The following is a 20,859-nucleotide window of genomic DNA, read 5'->3' as shown; positions in this document are numbered from 1 at the left end:
TGTACCTGATTGAAAAATAGAATTCATAATGTAAATATAGCAGAGTAAGACCAGATGCTTACTTAGTTCTTCTTCTAACTTTGAAAGATACCAAAAAAAAAAAAAAAAAAAAAAAAAAAAAAAAATCACAGGCCCTAAAACTTTAGAGATTTGTAAAATTCTCCTTGTACAATTTACTTTATAACAATTTTAAGGGTCTTTCTTTAACTCCTTATTTGGTTCTATTAGTTAACATTTTGTCCTCTTTAGTTTTAGAAGTGACAAATATGGGGTCCAGTGATCTGGGTAGCAATCCTCCATAATCCCCAAGAATCCAGCGTCGTTTCATTTACGATTATATACCTTTTACTGGCATTGAAATAATAAACTTCTCTAGTGTTGCTCCTCCTCAGAGGCTGACTACAAGGGTCATTACATGGGACACCATCCATCATGTGCACATGCTGTGCCCTGGTTTCAATGCTTTTTGCCATTTGTGTCTATAAAAACTCTAGGTCATTTACATAGAGAGAAACCCTATGGGTGCAATGTGTAAAGCTATTGTTTACAGTAGATGAATTTGAAGATTTGATAAATTCTGGAAATAACTATTTGAGCCCAGGAATTGAGGCGAGACACATTGTGATACAGGACATTCATCTCTCAAAATATCATCTAAAAAGTAGCATTTAATTAATGAAAAGACATTAAAAGAAGATGCTGAATAACTTAGATGAGAGTGAGAAAAAGTAGAAGTGAAAAATAACATTTGGTTAAAATTAGGGAATATACGAGTGTGAGACCTAAGCATGAAGGCAGGTGGGCCCCTGGTACAGGTAGTTGTATAAGGTAGAAATGGGTGGCAAAATAAGCATGAAATGAGAGGCAGTGAAGGAAAAATCAGTTAAGACAGAAGGACCTTGATAATCCTACCTTTTTCTTTCCCAGCCTTAATTGAGAATAAGCTATTCTGTACAACTCTGTAATAATACTAGAAGAACGATCATTCAAAATTTAACAAACTGGAAGGCTAAGTAATGTTCTAAAATGCTGAGAAACACTTGTACATACAGCTGGCCCGGGATAGCCTGGGAGTCCTCCTCCTCCTCCAGCCTTCACATCGAATGACTCAAACTGGGGAGAATAGTTCTGTAGCAAAGAGACCAGGTAGATAGGATCATGTTGATATATAAATCATAGTTCTTTTCAAAAGCATTTAGAAGTGCATGCAATATCTACTATTCACTGATAGAAACTTTCTGCATGCCAGAGGATGTAGTATGTATTATTTGATTATCTTGCTTATCTTGTCTCTCTGTAGCTTTGGATACAAACATTTGTTTATGCAATGCACAAATCATTCAACTAACTGCATGCAATGTTAATCACAAACAATCTGTTCCTATATACTCTTACCCAAAATATTATTTCTAAGTACTGTTCACAGCTTTAGAAACATACTGTTTGACACTGAAAGAGCCTTGAGAGCATATAACCTGACATTCTCATTTTGAGCAAAAAAAGATGAAGTCAAATTATTTTCCCAACAGTTAATAATACAAGTAAAATGTATTATCTCCTGGCTTCTGATTAGTATGCCAAACAGAGTCATCAAAAAATAAATACCCTCATAGAAAATAAGCACAAGAACAACAGAAGGGCTCATGTGTTTATTGGATTTCTTTGGAGATTATTATATATTGAATTGTAGGCTTAGCAATGGGTTCTGTTTGGTACCAGGATAAGAATAAGTCAGATAATATCTTTTGCTTCCTGTTGATTGGCCATTTGAAAATCATCATTTTAAACTCATAGTGATTTGTATATTTGTTTTTTAATTTTTCCTAACTCCAACACAGCAGAAATTGTGTTTTGTTTATGTGTTTGGTTATTTTTTTACATGCAGAGTTAGTTAGTTGCCATGCTTTTCAAGAGGAGCAGGTTCTGGAGGCTTGTGCTCTGAAGACTTGGCAAGAGCAGTAGCATAGGCTTGAATCATCCTGTCAACTTGAAGTCTATAGTGTTACAACTCTTCAATCACATTTTGTTCAAACTTTCAAAGGCTTCACCATTGGCGTTATAAGGGGAATAAGGCACAGTTACAGCAAGTCCGAGGCGCTCTATGTTAATTCTTTTGGGAGTTGATGGTTCATTCATCAACCTGCCTGCTAAGAATTTGGGAAATTTTGCAAAGATACAGTAGCAGTAGCATCAGCATTGTGAGGAAAAGTAAATCTTTATAAAGCACTTAGAATAATGCCCAGCACTTATAAGCACTAAATACGAATTTGTAAAATATATAAAACAGAGAAAAGATATAAGAAACCCACAAACATGAGAAGAAAAGGAAATGAAGTTGTGGGAGGGATCTTTTTATCCTGGAACTTATTACCTGATTACCAGTAGGGCATGATTCACAGATTCCAGGGGGGCCGGGAGAACCAGGGGAACCTGGTTGTCCTGGAATGCCAGGGTCACCATTTCTCCCAGGAATACCAGGAGGGCCCTAAAAATAAATAAATTAATTGATTAATTAAACAAATTTTTTAAATCATAGAAAAAAATTAACAAAACAGTGAAAAGTCCTACTGATTAAGAATCATTATCAAATTGGAGCTTCTCTTCTTTATAATGTGAGGAATCGGTATAAGTGATAGATTTTCTTGGGAATATATATATTTTTAACCAAATCATATGAATAATTTCAATGTCATTTATTCCTTTGTATATTGACCTATACTTTATTTTTCAAACTGATAATGGGCATGAAGACATTATATGAAGTCTGGGAAACTTGAATCTTTACATGTATAATTATGGATTCTCAGTTGGAGTTACTTTGTGTCATTATTTAAATATGCGTTACTAAAGGAAATGTATGAACGATGAAAGTTCAAATATGGATAGGCTATTCGAGAAAAAAAAAAAAGCAAACTACCCAAGGAACTAATTTCATTCCACTGAAGAATGTTTACTTACTGGATCTCCCTTGGGGCCTTGAGGTCCATGGCCATTAGGAGGGCGAGTAGGCTAATAAATGGAAAAGGTACAGATTGAACAAGACACAGGAACAACTTTCCCATGAAGTACGTCCCAATTTTCATAATTATTTCTTATCCTAAATCATATATAATCCCTGGTTCTAAACTGGAATATTCACTTTTTACATGTAATACAAACATGACTGACAGACATTACTTTCACTTCCTTTCAGGCTCCTATGATATAGGAACTATTTATAAATTTAAATATAAATCTTGAAGATATAAAAATTCTTTAAACTCACAGCTGTTGGAGGCTGTGGGCAAACTGCGCAACATTCTCCAAACGGGATTTCTGGGTTGGGACAGTCTAATTCTTGGTCGTCACATATTATGTCATCGCAGAGAACTGAACCTGAGTCACAGACACATATTTGGCATGGTTCTGGCTTCCAGACGTCTCTATCCGCATAGGACTGACCGAGATGGGAGCATCTTCCGTCAACAACTGGAAGATAAGTAAGATGGTGTGATATTTTCTTATGTTTTGCTGAAATGTGGTTTTTGTTATGCAGTCATGACTATTTCCAACAGACAAAGTGGAGATAGTCTGAAACAAATAATTTCAGTTTTTCATTAAACTAATTTGTGATTATGTTCTTATGAGCATGCTTAGGTAAAAAAATCCACAAAGTACCAAGAATGTCATATTTTCCCTTTATAATATGCTAAGTAATAAGAGATTGCTTAAAATATCAAATCTGTTTATTAACCTCATATTGGTGCACCATAGTAAATTTTCCTTAAGGTCAGTGAGTATTTTATTTCATTTAGGGTAAGAATTTAACACCAATGGAATCTCACAAACATGTAAATATTTATTTATTGACTGTGCAGTTGAAAACAAGCCTCTCTACCCAATTATTCTTTGCTTTAACAGTAGATGGGAGCATTAAACTATAAAGATAATTTTGTCATTACTTTTGAAGACTTTCTGGATTTTATTAACCCAGTTGAGAAATCCAGGGGAAAACTCAGCTACTCTTGGCAGCATAACACTCTTCCGGAGTCCTGGGAAAACTTTAACAAAGCTTATTGTATATATTGACTATCATTGTTAGCTCTGTTTGGCTTTAGTAGGTCAACATGATATGACATAATACATTGGATATTCCATATGGATGTAAAGAGGCTTCCAACTTACAATAAATAAATAAATAAATAAATAAATAAATAAATAAATAAATAAATAAATAAAATAAATGAAAGTTTTTTATTTTATTTGTTTATTTAATAAGTATTGGCAAGAAATCAGGAAAAATATAAGGAAAAATATGAATCATGACCATGTGTATTTGTGGCTTAAAGTGGTCAAAAATTTGCTTCAACCAAAATTTTAGACTCTTTCCTAATTATATATAAGGTATTGAAATTTCACCAACTATTATGAATGAGTCAGCTTAGGGGTTGCCAAAATAAAACCTGGTCTCAATTCTTAAAGCATTAGCTGTGGATTGTGGTTAAAGACAACTTTAGTTCTTGAGAATTACTATGATGGCTTGCCAGTAACTGAGTAAATAAATAAGAAGTTTCTAATCATCTGCAAAAATTTTAGCAAACAACGAATGATGTACTGCTCAGTATTTGTATTTTTCTGAAAAGTGAATTTTTATTTTCTCAGAGCCCAGATATTTTAAATGTCTGCTGAAAGAGGCCTTCTTGGAGGAGTGAATAGTTCACAACTACACTTTTTGCCGCCTTGAGGCCTTTATGTGGGTCCTGAGATTTTTACATTTGGATACAGATGTAAACCACATACAGCCATGAAGATCACCTTTTCAAGTTCCTGTTTCTTATATCTTCTCCATATCTCAAGTAATAATGATTTAAGTTCATGCTAAATACTTTGGGTTAACAGGTTCAACTGGTTTAGTAAAAGTTCACAGAAAAGGAGAATTTCAGAACCTATACACTCTACACTGTACTGAAATAGCCTCCATTCCTTGTTTCCATTTACGTGTGCAGATACAACTTGCATGATCTTGTGCAAAACCCTTGATTGATTCAAGAAGTTTTAAAGTTCATTCGTTGTGTTACAATTACCTCATGTGGTCTACAGCTAATAAAAGAAAATATGATTGTTTTATTGCAATTTTAAGTAGGCAGGAAAGAATCTGTTTATTTAAAAAAGTTATTCTAGTTCCTCCTCCATGTTTGAAACAGATATATGAGAACACTGAGAAGAAAGATTGTCTAAGCTTTTAAAGGAACATTCCTTTATACTTAGTGAGTATAAAAGCTGAATGTCAAATGCTTAACTAATGCAAATGAAGTAGGCCTATTTAAGTGTTAGGAAAGATATGCTTAAGAGAGGCACAATGTTTTTCATATTATTATGAACATTAATAATCTAGGAGGGTCTCGGCATAAAATCATTGTTCTGTAAACATAACTGATATTTTCATTTAAGAACCAAGTTCACTGTTTTTCACAAAAGGCCTGAAAGTTTTAATAAGATGGAAAACAGTTTAATAAAATTGCATGAAATACTTTTCTCGATCTTTGCATTGGCTTCCTCTTCTTAAAAGGAATCATTTTAAAACTTTCCTTAAATTAACTTTATATGAAATATCTTAACAGATTAGTTTTAGCTAAATATTTCCCCGTTAATTATGTGGATTTCAGGCTTCCCAGCCCCCTTGAAAATACCACTAGTGTACAGAATACTGATTATAATTGATAACACTATATTGTATACTTGAAAATTGCCAAAACTAGATCTTAAGTGTTTTCAACACACACACACACACACACACACACACACACACACACACACACACGATAACTATGGGGTGATGGATGCATTAACTTGATTATGGTAATCGTTTTACAATGTATATCAAATCATCACATTGTACACTTTACATACAATTTTATTTGTCCACGCTACTTCAGTAAAGCTGAGGAAAAATACTACTAGTTTAAACTAATGATTCTTTTAGCTCTGTCTCTGGATCAGGAATGTCTACATTTAACACAGGGCTTATGTTATAAAACATTATGTATTGAATATTAATGGCACATTACAGACAAATGAGGATAACAGTTAAAGCTAGGGTCAAGCAGCTCATATTTTAAATAACTTCTTGTGTTCTAAATGTGCCTTAAAATTGACAAAAATCCCCCCTTGTGTATTCATCCTCCTGTTTATGTCCCATTGAAGGTGTCATCACATCAGTAGAAATAAGTATTTTCCATTTGCTCTGCAATCTATTAAATAAATGAACACATTACTTACTTATTAAATTTGTAAATAAATTCATTAGAATTGGGATAAACCCAATGTTATGTAAATGAAAATTGTTATTCAGCCTTCTATTTCCAAATTTTATTAGACACCATGTACATTATGCTTTTTAAGGTCTCAATAGAAAGGTTGAGTCATTTTAGAGTACTTCTACTTTTTAAAAAGTGATCTTGGTCTAAGTGAAAAAAAAACCCACAAAGTTGGACTGCTTGAAAAATAAGAATTAATGCAGTTTTGTGTATTGCCATAATTTATTTCACATCCATTTGAAAGAAATTTGGCTCTCCTGAGAAGTCAGTTCCTATAGAAACTTGTGGCTGAAAGTCAGACTTTCCTCTATGGCTTTGTTGAAAGAATGGGGAGTTTTATGCAGTTTCCTCTAATTACTTGTCCTGTGCATGACAAAATATGGTTGGCAATATGTTCTCCTGGAAGCTAAAATGTACACAGATGTCTCGTGGCCCTCAGTTTTAGCACTATAGACTAATTACACATGGGAAAATCATGGCAGAGTCAAGGGAAAAAATGTTTTGTTTCAAGAGGAATAAAATGTTCCAGTTATCCACTTGCAGCCTTTAGAAATGGAATAAGTAATGGGATTCATAAATAATAGTCTTCTCATATTATTCCCTTCTTTCTTAGATATCTAAATTCAGAGCTACCTTGATTAAAAAAAATAAGTTAAATACTTTTGCAAAAATGTTAAATAAAGGGCAAATGATCTCATTTTTACTACTGGATAAGTAATAGATTTTCCAATTACTTCCTTTATTGTTATTGCTTAAACTGAGTCTTCCTGTTCCAATTTGTAATTAATTTTAAACTTCACTTCTTATAAAGTACAGTACTGAAATAAATTTATTTGTGGTCACATAAGCAATGCATTAGACTAAGTCATCTCCTTACTGGTATCTAAATTACAAAATAAAATGAAGCTAGTATATGACATAATCCACTCCTAGCTTCTTTTATTTCTGAGCTCTCTGTTTTGGAACTTCTGAGAAAAAGAAAACCAAGTAACATAATCTAATATTTTTAGATGTGCTTAAAACTTTCCCTTTTGTTTTCACTCTTTAAATGTTAATTTATGTTGATTTTATTGCCACCACTAAAAAATTAATGCAAGCTATGTTTGTCTTAATTCCATTTTGGGAGTAAAAATAATATGCCCTAAAACATCCAAAGTGTTAATTTAGCTTGAGTGACAAGTTTAATATTTTTATCTTCGCTTCTTACTGATACATATGATATGTAAGTTATCATGACATTTTTCTGTTTAGAAAATTGAATATTTTGTAAGTGTATGTGGAGTTCATATAGTTTCAAACTGAAATATGTTTGGTTTTTAAATGATGGTAATGTTTGGATAACATACATTTTTATTAACTATGTTTCTCTTGTTTACATATTTATAAGAATATATTGAAATGTCAGTTAAAAAGGACTTTGAAGGAAATATTTGTAGACCTATACAGATGGACAATTTCAATTTTAAAATGTTGTTTTGCATGGACAAGGTAGATTCTCCTTACTCTTGTCCAAAAAAAAAATAAAAAAAAAAATATATATATATGAATCATTGTTTCTAGATATTTTCTTATTTTATTTTTTATAGACATATGATTTTATGTTTCCAATTAAAATTTTTCTTTAGGTGATTAATGTTTTGTCCTGAAAAATAAAATAAAGAATTAGAATTAAAAGTATCATGTATCTAGCAATCAGCAATTGCATTATAATCTGATTAGTAACAAATTATAGAAATAGTAAAGAATATATATTCTACTTGTTTTATTCTAGTTGGCACACATCTTTAAATTTTACATCTGATAACCAAAAATTTACATCTTACCTTCCTTATTACTAAGTCACTAAGTACTTTAATTTCTTTCTTGCAGTAATTTGATTAGGTTTGTATGGAATCTCTCATGCTGTCGGCATTGTTCTGAGTGCTTTGCATATGTAGTTTACTTAACCCTCCCAAAGGCCCTAGGATATAAACGCTATCCTAATCCTCAATTTACAGATGAGGAATCTGAGACACAGAGACACAAGTAATTTCCCCAAGGTTATAAGATAAGAAAAGCTAAGATCGGAACCTAGGAAAGCTGTCTCTAAATTTGATACTCTCACCTACAGCATTCTATTCCCTTTCTGCAGTTTCAAGGGCAGTGTAGGATTAAAGAAGCTAGCTTCAAAGTTCTGTTCCACTATGGTTTCTCAACCCTACAAACTTAAAACCAGACTCTAAAAAGGTAGACTTTGTAAAGGGATACCAGTTTTCTACAGAATATCTTTTCTATCTGGTCTCAAACCAAGAAGTTAACATCTGGAGTTGAATTCTGTTGTTATTTTCTCCTGACCTTATGAAAAAGAATTATATCTCCAAGGCCACCCTAATGACATCCAGACCACCAACAGGATTAACATGTGACTGGAAAACCTAGCATACCTTTACTATATACAGAGAAGTAGGATTCCAACAGCAACAGCAACAAACAGATAAGAGGCTTCTGTATCCAATGCAAAAAAACATTATTAGGATGTCTCATTAAAACATTGATTTTCAGATAATATAGTTACTAAATAATTCATGTTAACGAACTTCTAACTTCATTAGAAAGTTCCCTTCTAAGTTTGGACATTATGAACATACTATGCAGCTCCATAGAGTGTTTCTCTGATTTTAATTAACTGGATAAACACAATCCCTGTTTGCCCTCATCCACACCAAATACTATAGAAAACAAAGCTACAGAAAAAGAAATGCTATTTTACTGAAACACTAATTTCTCACTGTGAATTTTCAAAGCAAATTTAATTTTTAATAGTTTCTGAATCCTTTATCTTTGATCCTTACATTTTTCAGGCGTTTTAAATTTTACCCTCTTCTTTGAACTTTTCATTTTGTTCATTAAGCTTACATTTTAAATGGCAGTTCTTGACCCCAGTTATGGAAAATACAAGGGTTTTGTTAGTTAATCTGAAAGGAATCCACTTTCTGCTGTGTTTTCATTAGGCACAGACAGAAGTTCCAGTGGTTAATGTAACTCCCCAAACTGCAGTTAACAAATGATTTGTGTAAGAATATCTATCTCATTTTTTCCGTTGTCATCTTGACATGAAACAGGCAAAGTTTCCCCTTTGAAAGCTCTGGATTTTTTTTTTTTTTTTTCATACCATATGACCCTCCCCTCTCCCACCCAGCTTTCTTTTTGAGTATGGAAAACAATGAGACTGAGGTTTTTTTCTTTTCCAGGGAAAACTGTTCTAAAAGAAACAGTCCACTGAGACGTTTCCAGAAAGTGATTGTAGACCTGGAAACTTTACAAATGTTTTTCATGTCCAGCAAAGGCATGTTTAAAACTTAAACTCAAGCAATCCACTTTAATCACTTCAAGACGGTGATATCATTTGATGTTACAAAATAAAAGAACTGGGCTACAAAATCTTTGGAACTCTGCACCAAAGGAGTCATCCACAATGAAAACCATGCAGTTTCGGTAGATGGCACTCTTCTCTTTGAATGACAACTCAGGGTCTGGCAAGTGACTCTGGGTGGGGAACAGGGCCTTTTCTGAGGAGCTATCTTTTAGTCTCACCTCTACTAGAAAACTTACAGCCAATGACTCTTGGTGTTTAAAAATAAGCCCATAGATAAGACATCAATCCAGGAATCTTAATTAGTTAAAAGGCACATAATCGCACTCTTTCCTTCTTCCCCAGAAATGTTCCAATGGCTTTGCTGGCTCTTACAATACTAAGATGTTTAATTCCAGAATTTAATCACAGTATATATTTACCTACAGGCCTTTAGGTCATCTGATGTTGAATACTCTGGAGGTGGTAAGGAAATGCAAGGTATCATAAGTGAAAAGCACACATTTTTGTATTAATATTTTACTTACTGAATTTGTATTACTACAAAACTCAAGATAATTTCTGGTTAAGTCATAAGTGAGCCTCTCGTTTAAAAAAAAAGATTTACAAATTCAAAGTTGAGTGCTTAACGGAAAAAAATAATCTACCTTTTTTCACCTCTATAAATGCATTAGCTCATCTATTTCCTAGGAAAATATATATATTTTTAGTATGTCCTTTCAATGACAAACTGTTACAAAAATAAGAAAATCCATATACTCTGATTTAATGCATATTTTATTTCCTCTACTTATCTAGGATTTAATAGAATTTTGGTTCTCGCCTTAACTCGGCCATTTTCTAGTTGTGTAATCTCAACAAAAGCAATAAATCCGTGTTAGATGTCTGAGACTGAACTATGTGAGCAATTATGCATTTTCTCATCTTAAAAATACAACTGTTCCTACTGATTTTATGCTAGATTTTTTTCCCATTAATTAGGTATGTTTAATTTTAGGGGCAACACAAACCAGAAAACTAGAATGCTACTTGATCTGTTACAAACTCTCTTTTTTAAAGCATAATGGAAAATAGACTCTTATAACTTGTAATAAGGAAGGAACTGATTCTCTGAGTCCATTTACAGCTTTGTAATTCTAAAATAATTAAAGGCCCACAGTTCATTGTCACAATGCAATTAGCAAATTCGCAAAGTATAAGTTCAAATGTTAAGATACTTTTAATTAAAGTTTATCTCCCTGCCCTAACGAAGCAGTATTATTTAGTAATATCTATCTACCCATTGATCTATCTATCTAATAAGCAATACTAAAAATATTTATGTCGAATAAGAACTACATCAGAAACTTGAAAAATATTCCAAGAAGTTGTTATATGTTGTATGTAGTATTATTATATGTGGAATTTTGAAAATGGCCTATGTGTATTTGGCAATATTTTATCAATAATATACTTAGTTTCTTGGGAAGTAGTGTTTAATATTTACAATTCACACATGAATATTTAAAAATCTCATTATGAAATACGGAATCCAGCTGTGTAACCTTTATGTTGGCATTGGTTATGTAACTCTGCCTGTCAGCCACTAGGCGGTGAGTCTTTGTGCTTAAAATCTGGCATGTTTATAAACTACAGGAAATATGAAACAGACCACATTTCTCCATTGGTGGAATAGAATACATGAATTAAAGAGAACTTTCACAAATGTGTAAAAAGATCAAAATTCTTTGTGAGGATATGTTTTATGTTCCAGAAAATTCATGTGAGTACACTGGAAGTTGGTGTTCATAAGAGCTGTGCTGTTTTTCTCTGGGATTCTCAGGACATGTATAAGAAACCTCTACCCCAGAACTACATATGATAGTTCTCAATGTGCTGTATATTCAGCCACCTCCTGTAACCTCCCCTAAGCTACTCCACCAGCAGAATTTTCTTGTAAATCCTATAGGGAACATATTATGTCCTATCTTAAAATACCTGAACTTTTTTATCATGACAAACAAAAACAGTAAGCTGAACACAATTCCTTTCAACTTCTTTTGAACTTAAAAGTACACAATGTATCATAGCTCTTTATTATTTTCTATAGCTAAAGAGAAAAAGGAAAGTAAAAATAATTCACGTGATGTAAAGATAATGTAGGTATCAAACATTTTTGTTTCTCTAAAGTTAGATTTAGAAGAAAATTAGCCACAGTGCTTCTAGAAGATTGTAACCACCAGACAATTACAAATATTTTGTCAATCTTTGAACTAAACACCAAAGGTTTGTAGTCATTTCAATAAATGGGAATTGTGATTTTCTTTTCCCCTCAGAAATCAGCAGAATTTAAGAGGTTGAGGAAAGGGAAAAGTCTTAGTGAGGTAATAGTGATTTGGTATTCTAGCCAAGGACTGGGAGTTGTAGCATCTTCTGGGAGGGACAGAATGGGGAGGAAATATGGAGAAAAATGAGAGAGTAAGGAGGATTGAGGATTATTAGGAGAAAAAGGGGGAGGAGATAAGAAGAGAGAAGAGATGGAGGCATAGGGAGGACAAATAATGATGGGGTGGGTGATGGAGGAAGGGAAGAGGGAGGAGGAGAGATGAGGAGAGATGGGCTTGCTTAGGAGGGGGTAGGGCAATGATGAAGGAATGAAAAGGGGGAGGAGATGAAAAAGGGCCAAAAGGGGTGGAGAGATAAAGAAGGGAAAGGAAGGGAGAAGAGGAATAAGGGGGAGAGGAAATGAAGGAAACAAGGAACATGGGTGTTTCTTTTCTTTTGTGGCCACTACATAACTGAAGAAACGTCTTTGGGTGTTTCCTCCCTACTTACATATATATGACCTATGAGGACATCAAAGATATTTTTTTCTAAAAAAGCAAAGAAATCCATTTCAGACATCATGTTTGTAAAAACTATCGGTTTAAATGTAGACATTTTTGATCATGTACAAATAGAAATTAATGTGTAATTATTTCTACTAGCACCTTCAGATTTAACATTTAAATATTTACTTCTATAAAAGTTTGTTTTCCAATTTGTCCAGTATTTTTGTGACTAAGGGAAACATCTAAATTAAAAGAAATAATTTCACATAATCAAATAATAAGGTAATTGTTGATTTGGGGGAATTAGAGCATAAAAACCATTGTTTTCACTTAATAGAAAATCCAACAAATTAACTTTTTTGAAGTCAAATAGTACTAATGTCTTTACCTTATTTGCAGAAAGTCAAACATTCCTGTTGAAGATATTTTTAAAAATATTCTCTTTATTAATGCAAATGTAGTTAAAATATAGAACATATGTAAAACACTAGACCCTTAAAAACAAACTATTAGAAAATATGTATTAACCATGTAAGTGTTTGAAACAAAATAAAAACAGGAACCATGAAACATTTTGAAATTTTTGAATCCATTTAAAGGGTTGAAGATATTATTTTTGTTGCCATTTTATAGAAATCTATTCAGTAATTCTAATAATGTGTAGTATTTTCCTTTAGCATATTCATAATGCATGCTATTTTTCAAATGAATTATCTTGTTGGGAAAACAATGTGCAATATTCTATTCTTACAAAGAATTCAGCATACAAAGGAAAGAATAAAGGTATTACAAGAGACCAATAACTTCCAGACTGCCTAGGGAAGCATTCCAAGATGTTAACAATCCAGGAGGGGAACTTTTTAAAGCCATTTTAAAGGTTTCCAGTGCCGTTAACATGAAAACAAGTTAGTACAAGAACATCTTTATCTTAAACAACCAGAGAACTTTTAAACACAAAAATGACAATATTCTTTCTAAGCAAATTCGAAAAAGCACCATCATGGTCAGTTCTAACTTCACAATTGGGAGTTTACAGAGAAAATGATCTTTTAGGAGACTGATTTCCCCTTTATACCTATTTGCAAGGAGAAATAAAGACAAAAACCCCATAAAGTTTCTTGAAATCAGTGCCTACTCACCTTCTGGGAGCTGTTGTGCCAAAATAACAGTGGGATGAAGCAGAGCAAGAAGTAACCAGGTCCCCTTTTGCACAAAGCTCATCATGTCTAAATATCAGACATGAGACTCTTTGTGCAAAAAGGAGAAAAGAAAAGCAATTCAAAGTAGCACCATCAGTTGTTCCCTGCCCTTCAGCACCGGGCCCGTCATAAAACTCAGCCACTGAGATTCTTTTGCTTTGGCCTTAAATAGGAAAAAGTTTGGCTTCCCTCACTTTCCAGCCCCTTTCTGAAATATGAGAGCAGCACCCATCCCCTTAGCAGTAAAAGAAATGATTAATATGTCTTTTTCCCTTATAGAAGACACAACCCACAAAGTAAGAAAAATAGCACATCTGGAGCTTGTGAGCATCTGTTTATGTATCAGTTTGTTACATATTTGGTCACACATATGTTTGTATAACTTAAGAATATGTATCAAAATGCTCTGCCTGATGTTATAACAAAAGAATTAAATGTATGTATTTTTTATTTCTCCTTATAACATTAACAACTGCATAATTTTGAGAAAGTGCTTGATGTCTTTTCCCTGGGCATGGCTAATTTGCAAACCTTATCTTCCTAGAAGTGTTTTATATTGGGATTTTGCCAGATTCTACTCTAACTCAATTTAAAGAGGGAACTGTAAAAGATTAGCTGAAAGAAAAGCCTGTTTGTCCCTTCTACTCATCCACCCACTGTAGGTCCTGGGAGTTTAATTTCAGACAAATGTCAAAAGATTAAGTATCTGAGCTATGTTTGAATGGCATCTTAAAAGTTAGATACTTATCTATAGTTGTTTCTATTTCTCATAAATTTCTTTAGCCAGCCAAAGTGATTTCTTGTGAGATTTCAAATTTTTATTCTGCTTATGAAAGCCAGAACAGATTTTTCTAGAGAAAGATTTAGCTTTTTCGTGTCTTCATTTTTTTAAGAAACAGGAAGAGAAAGAGCTTATCACACGGAATATCAAAAAAGTACCAGAAAAAGTTCTCATTCTATTTGAATTGGTATAAAGATTAGTATAAATATTTCCAAATTTAGACTTCCATGTGTATAAATTTCAGGCCACATTAACACAGCTTTTCAATGTATTTCTGGATCTAAGGATTAAGTTCTGGGACATGTTTGCAAAAGGGGCATATACCATTTATAGGTCTTTAATAAATCTTTTCAAGAAAAATATGCTTATCCACATTGTCAAGATATTTCTAGTAATCAAAATATTTCTTTATGCCCTAATCATCAGTCCATAATTCTTCATTCATCTTTATATTTTACACTGGTTTTTCAATTCTAATCAAGATCTCCCGCAATTTATCCATGCTAACTTAACCATGCCCACATCCATTCATATATGTGCACATAAAAATCTCCCCACCTCACACCAACTCATGGAAGTCACCTCTTTAAGATCCAGTTCAAAACTTTTTTCTTTACACTTGTTTTCATCTTTCTCTTTTACCCCATTCATGTTATTTAACTTTTACTCAATTCATATGTTATATGTATATTCCTAGGTGTACATATATTCTATAAGCTTGGACAGTGGAACACTTACTTTTCTTCAGGCATAGTTTAAAAAAAAAACACACACACACACAAAGATGTCCCAATGTAGATGACATCATCTGATGACAGGAAAAGAGAACTAGTTGGCCCAACCTCTCATGCATCTTCTGATTTTAGATTGAGGAGTCACTACTTGAAAGGAAAAAAAAAGTAACTATTGAGTGGTCATGAAAACAAGCTTTTTTTTTTCTGGATGATAGTTGAGATATTGGGGGGGAAGACTGTTATATATCGTTCTATCTTCCAATCATCTTCATCTTATAGTTTAAAAAAATTCCCTTGTGTTCAAACCAATTCAGACACATGATTTTTCTCCTGTGTCTTTGACACTTGCATAAAATTCATATATCGATATCCATTATCTTATTGTTTTAGATGGTCGATGAAGTCAATATTTATTGAATTTCTTCATTAGAATTATTTTCCACTGTGAAAAATTAGATATATTGTTTTTCTAAAATAATGATTTTTATGCTTTATTTTAGGCATTACATGTACAATTTCTATTGCATTTCTGGTTTGCCCTAAAATTCTTATCTGATTAGCTATTCAAATAAAAATTTTATGCTTAGGAGAAAAATTCATGATTCATGCATTCATTTAAGAAAAGTTGGTTGATAATTGTGCATTAAAGTATTGTTGTATCTTAAGGTATCTGCGAGGAATTCAGAGATAAGAAATCTCATCCTCCAGATTTTCTGATTTAGCATTCTTCACCTCCTCGAGCATATCTGGAAGTCCTGCACATGGATCCTTTGCATTCTGTGTCCCAGATCCTATCCCTCCTCCACATGTCAATGTGTTTTCTAATCCAGTGTCCAGATGGTGGTGGATTTCAGCTGGTGTCATGACTGGGTGAAATACACATGCGGATGAATCCTATTATGCAATCCAAGAGCTGAGGTCCTCATAGAAATCTATGCACACATTTCTTATTTCCTTCTATATATCCCTGACTTCACTGATATTAACCAGCTCACACAGACATTCCATGTTGCTCTCTGGATTGCATTTAGAGTTTTAACAAATCTAAACATCTACACCAGCTAAAGCACTGATTAATCTGGCTCTCCTTTAACAAAGAGAGTGACTGGAAAGATGAGGCAAAGCAAGGGTGTGGCAAATTATCAACCAAAAATTCAAATCCTTTCCAGTTCAGTGGAAAACGGAGCTTGGGAAGAGATGCATAAGCACAGCTGTGATGAACTCAGTAGGCCAGTGAATGTCAGCAGTGCTCTCTACAATAGCAATAAGAAAATCAATTATCTCCATCATGAAAAACACATGGAAGAGAAGTCCTCTTCTCTTCTCTTCTCTTCTCTTCTCTTCTCTTCTCTTCTCTTCTCTTCTCTTCTCTTCTCTTCTCTTCTCTTCTCTTCTCTTCCTCTCTTCCTCTCTTCCTCTCTTCCTCTCTTCCTCTCTTCCTCTCTTCCTCTCTTCCTCTCTTCCTCTCTTCCTCTCTTCCTCTCTTCCTTTCTCTCTCTCTCTCTCTCTCTCTCTCTCGTCCTACTGCTTCATGGTTGTTGTTGTTTTTTTAAAGCCAAGGAGATGCACTATTTTTATGGATATTTTTTATATGGTTTCAAATCACTGTAAGCTCCTCTAAAATGTATCTGTGATAAAGAAGGACTTGGGCATATCTAACCATAGATATTTATTTGAGGCAATGATATTGGTAGTGGGACGTGATGGGGTAATATTTGAGTGATTACATTGACCAATTCTTCAAGACCTTTTCTTTAATTTCCTTTTAATTACCAAGGTAGAATTAAATGTCCCCTTAATTTTGTTCCTATAGAAGTATGTTGATAACCACTTCTCTTTAGCCTACAAATTTTACTTTTGGACAAGACTCACATTTCCTTGAAATTTAGTAAAATGAAGTGTGGTACAACATAACAACATTATTTTGGAAACATGAATATCTCTATTCATCTCTCTTTCTCAATATAGATAGATAGATAGATAGATAGATAGATAGATAGATAGACTGATGATAGATAGATAGATAGATATATCTATCTATCTATACCTTTTGCTATTAAGCCTTGTATTTTTCAACTGAAAATTACCCTAAGATTGAACAGAAAGTTGAAAGAGGTTACATGACTTTCAAAATTACTCATTGGAATTGGAACTAAATAGCACACTTTCCAGAATTTTTTCACCATATTTTCCATTTAGATTAGTCACTTATTGTGGTAACAATTTTTTAATACAATTTAGGAATTGGGTGAATACAAATTTGGCACTTATTATTTTTTCTAATGGGAGAGTGTAAAAGGATAGAGAGAAGAGAAGGGATAAAGTTATAGAGTTAATGGCCAGTTAGAAAAAAATAGTATTCTTCTGATTTTTGTCTTATTAATCTTTAGGTAATTTCCAGTATTGTAATTTAAATATTTTTGCATAAATACTCATTGATTTATACTGAATGATGTAGTCCATTCCTAGAGCATGCAAGAGAATTCACATATGTGTTTGTGTGTGCTTATATGTGCATCTGTATGTATATTTATATACAAATATAAATATATATACCTACATAAATATATATACATATACATACATACATAAATATATATATACACAAATATATATATATATATATATATATATATATATATATATATACACATATATAAAGGTTGACAAAAAGTTGAACAAGTAAAATTTTCTGGAAACTACCTTAATGTACATGTTTGAATTTTGAAAGTTTCTGAAGGATTATAACTACGTCCTCCTGAATAAAGTCTTTATGCACACATGTTTCAGTGATGATTTTTACCATCATAATTATTATTGTAATTATACTTGAAAATTCATAGAAAGTTGGAATTCATCTCATTACCTAACACACTGACTCATCTCAGAACAGTGTGATTACTTTATAAATTTTGCCAGAAAGGTGACACAGAGCCTGGGATACATTTTGTAGGAGTTCAGGAGTTCCCTGTTGGGTCTTCAGTTAACTTAAGAATTCTCAGGATTGAAGCTCCACTCTGCAAATCCCACTAGAATCTATATCAAATACAATGTGTCCTCTGAGTCATACTTAGGAATTTTCAGCACTATCCAACACAGCTGCAATAACTTTTCAAATCTTGCCAATTCTGTTTGAAGATAAAAAGAAGGCCCAAATCACAATCTTCTGATAGAAGCATGAGATAAGCCAAAGCCAAACATTGGATTTGCATGCTTCAACTGGAGACTGATTTTAATTCCTATCAATATTTTTAATATTTATATACTCAATGGGGGCCCAGAATTATTTTTATATAAATAATTCTTAAGTACATAGAGATTTAGAGACTTCTGCCCATCTTTCCCAAAATAAACGGAAGTAAATGTGGCCTTTCCATGTTTAACTTATGACAACTACTACTCTATGTAACTAACCCTTCTTCAGGTCAGCATGATTGCTCATATAAAAATATTCTGCTGAATTGTCTGAAGAACTTTATATTTGTCTATATGTTAAATCATGTTTAAATGAGCCCTATATTGAGGTATGTTATTGGTCTATGGAATAATACCAACAATAGATTCTTGGTTGAAGGAGGCTATGGCAAATGGGCTCCTTCTGTTCCCAAGGATCTAAGTGTTGCCCTCTGGAGTCTTGGCTTTCATGTGCCAATGTTCATTTTAGTAGCTTTGCTTTATATTTATATTTATTTATATATTTATTTTATTCCTTCTTATAGGTCATTCTTATTTTTTTACCCCGACTCCCAGTTTAAAATCATGCACAGCAGCAAGCATAGTCCCTTGTACAGAATAGGTATTGATAAATGTGAAAAAGAATGACTGGATTGGAATGGAGTATTTAAAACATTAAATACTTTCTGCCATCTTGGGGCTGTGGAGACTTACTGGAAACAGGATTTCTAAAATGGCTGGTATGTCTGGATAGTTGTGGTCCAAAGCCATTTTTACTGTCTTAAGTGGGGTCTCCGAAACAAGAGGGAACACACAGCTCTTATTAAAAATGAAGATGCTTAAGCCTGAGATAAGACTGAATTATATTTGGGCAAGAGGTATGCTTATGTGTACAAAGCAAAAAACAACACAGTGATCCTTGGTAGCAAACCATACAAAACCAGAGTAATGTAGGGAATGGTCACTCATGCTCAGGGAAATAGTGGCATGTGTTGTTTGTGCCAAATTCCGAAGCAATCTTCCTGCTAAGGCCATTGGACACAGAATCCATGTGATAATATGCCCTTCAAGGATTTAAGCTTATTAAAAAGTAAATAAATAAAAGTGTGGGAGAAAAATTAGGTGTTTAATAATATAGGCAGTTCTTAAAGTTTACGAGACCCAGACCAGGAATCTGCCTCTATCCTACACCATTTTACAGATGTTAGCTACATTCCATGAAGTGATTAAGCCAAAATATCTGACTAATGACAACAAACCATTCCAAGTAGGAAATTTCCACATAAAAATTATGCCATCTTGATTATTCAAAGTGTTAATCTTTGGGTGATTCTGAATAGATTATTATTACTTTATTTCTGTTCTTTCTTATTCTTTCTGTTGAGATCATTCTCCTCTTCCTCTAATCTCCATTACCTTTCTCATGGCTCTAGTTTCTTTTAATTTATAGTTTTTTATCTCCCTTACTAGACTGAAAGCTACTCCAGGGCAAGATTTGAGTTTATTCATCATTTTATACCCCATAGTAGTTTTACATGGCCTTGCATGTAGTAGGCAGTTAAAAAATATTAAGAGCATGTGATTTAAAATATGAAACACTTAATCCAGAAAAATACATGTTGAATTAATGTATATTTTTGTATCCTTTAGAACTCATATAATTTTCAATAACTTAATTATTCCCAGTATTTCCATCATTCTGCAAAAGGAAGTTCACTCTTTCCAGCATAGGAAGTCTTTGGATTTATAATGCATTTTTAATACCTCCAGATGTTATGAATTTATTTTTAAAATAGAGAAAATAAACAATAGAACTGTTTAGCAAACAAATTGAAAGCAGTCAAACTCTGTGTTTACCACAAATATCACAAATAAGAGATCACTAAAAAGAAAATGTAAAATGGAAAGTAACACAGGCATTTTACCTAGGATTATAAGAGAGAATGACAGAAAAGTCAAAAGTTAATTTCAAAATGAATTTAAATAATTGAACTAGAAATGTATCACAACTTTAATCTGTTTTACTTTAGGAGTGAAAATAAAATGCCATATAAATGAGAATCATGAGAACAAAATGCTTCAAGGTGTTCTCACCCTTTTTTGTTTAAATTCACTTTTCTTGATACAATTTCTTTGCAGTTGAAATTTTAAAAAGAAAAAATGTAAAATAGCAAATCAAAATATTGAAATATCCCTTTCCTCCACAAATACAGACACTCACATGTAATGTAACACAAATGTTTAAAGCTTTGTTTTGTATTGCTTGAGTTTTTTGGTTTAAATTCTCTGGGGAAGTGTGGAAACTTCAGTTTGTTTGAGTATGTCAAGTGATATATAGCAGTCAGGGAATAATATCCTTGAGAGATCACCTGTGTGAGAATTGGAATCCATTTTTTGCTTGTTAGGGGCAAGGTTAGCTGTAAAGTGGGCAGCCCCACTGACCTAGTCAGCATCAAGGTTGTACCACTCTTGATTGCTGCCTGGTGTGAGTTTGAACAGTCATTCCTAAAATT

General features: G+C 33.0%; 1 protein-coding gene across 1 annotated transcript in view; it reads right to left on the bottom strand.

Moving 5' to 3' along the window:
• The window catches only part of COL3A1 (collagen type III alpha 1 chain), a 39,932-nt gene extending 26,136 nt beyond the window's left edge, over positions 1-13,796 (bottom strand). Inside the window, exons 1-5 of the mRNA XM_074339113.2 lie at positions 13,598-13,796; positions 3,266-3,468; positions 2,959-3,009; positions 2,372-2,485; positions 1,051-1,128 (exon numbers count right to left, since the gene is read on the bottom strand). Coding sequence (XP_074195214.1) covers positions 1,051-1,128; positions 2,372-2,485; positions 2,959-3,009; positions 3,266-3,468; positions 13,598-13,682 — 531 coding nt within the window. The 5' untranslated portion in view covers positions 13,683-13,796. The remainder of the gene's footprint in view (positions 1-1,050; positions 1,129-2,371; positions 2,486-2,958; positions 3,010-3,265; positions 3,469-13,597) is intronic.
• Positions 13,797-20,859: the final 7,063 nt, after the last annotated feature.

Source organism: Rhinolophus sinicus, chromosome 17 (assembly GCF_057876585.1).
Source record: "Rhinolophus sinicus isolate RSI-liver-muscle chromosome 17, RSI-T2T, whole genome shotgun sequence".
In the NCBI taxonomy this organism is placed as follows: Eukaryota; Metazoa; Chordata; class Mammalia; order Chiroptera; family Rhinolophidae; genus Rhinolophus; species Rhinolophus sinicus.
The sequence above is the reverse complement of the archived record's forward strand: the minus strand, read 5'-3'. Positions and strand labels throughout refer to the sequence as shown.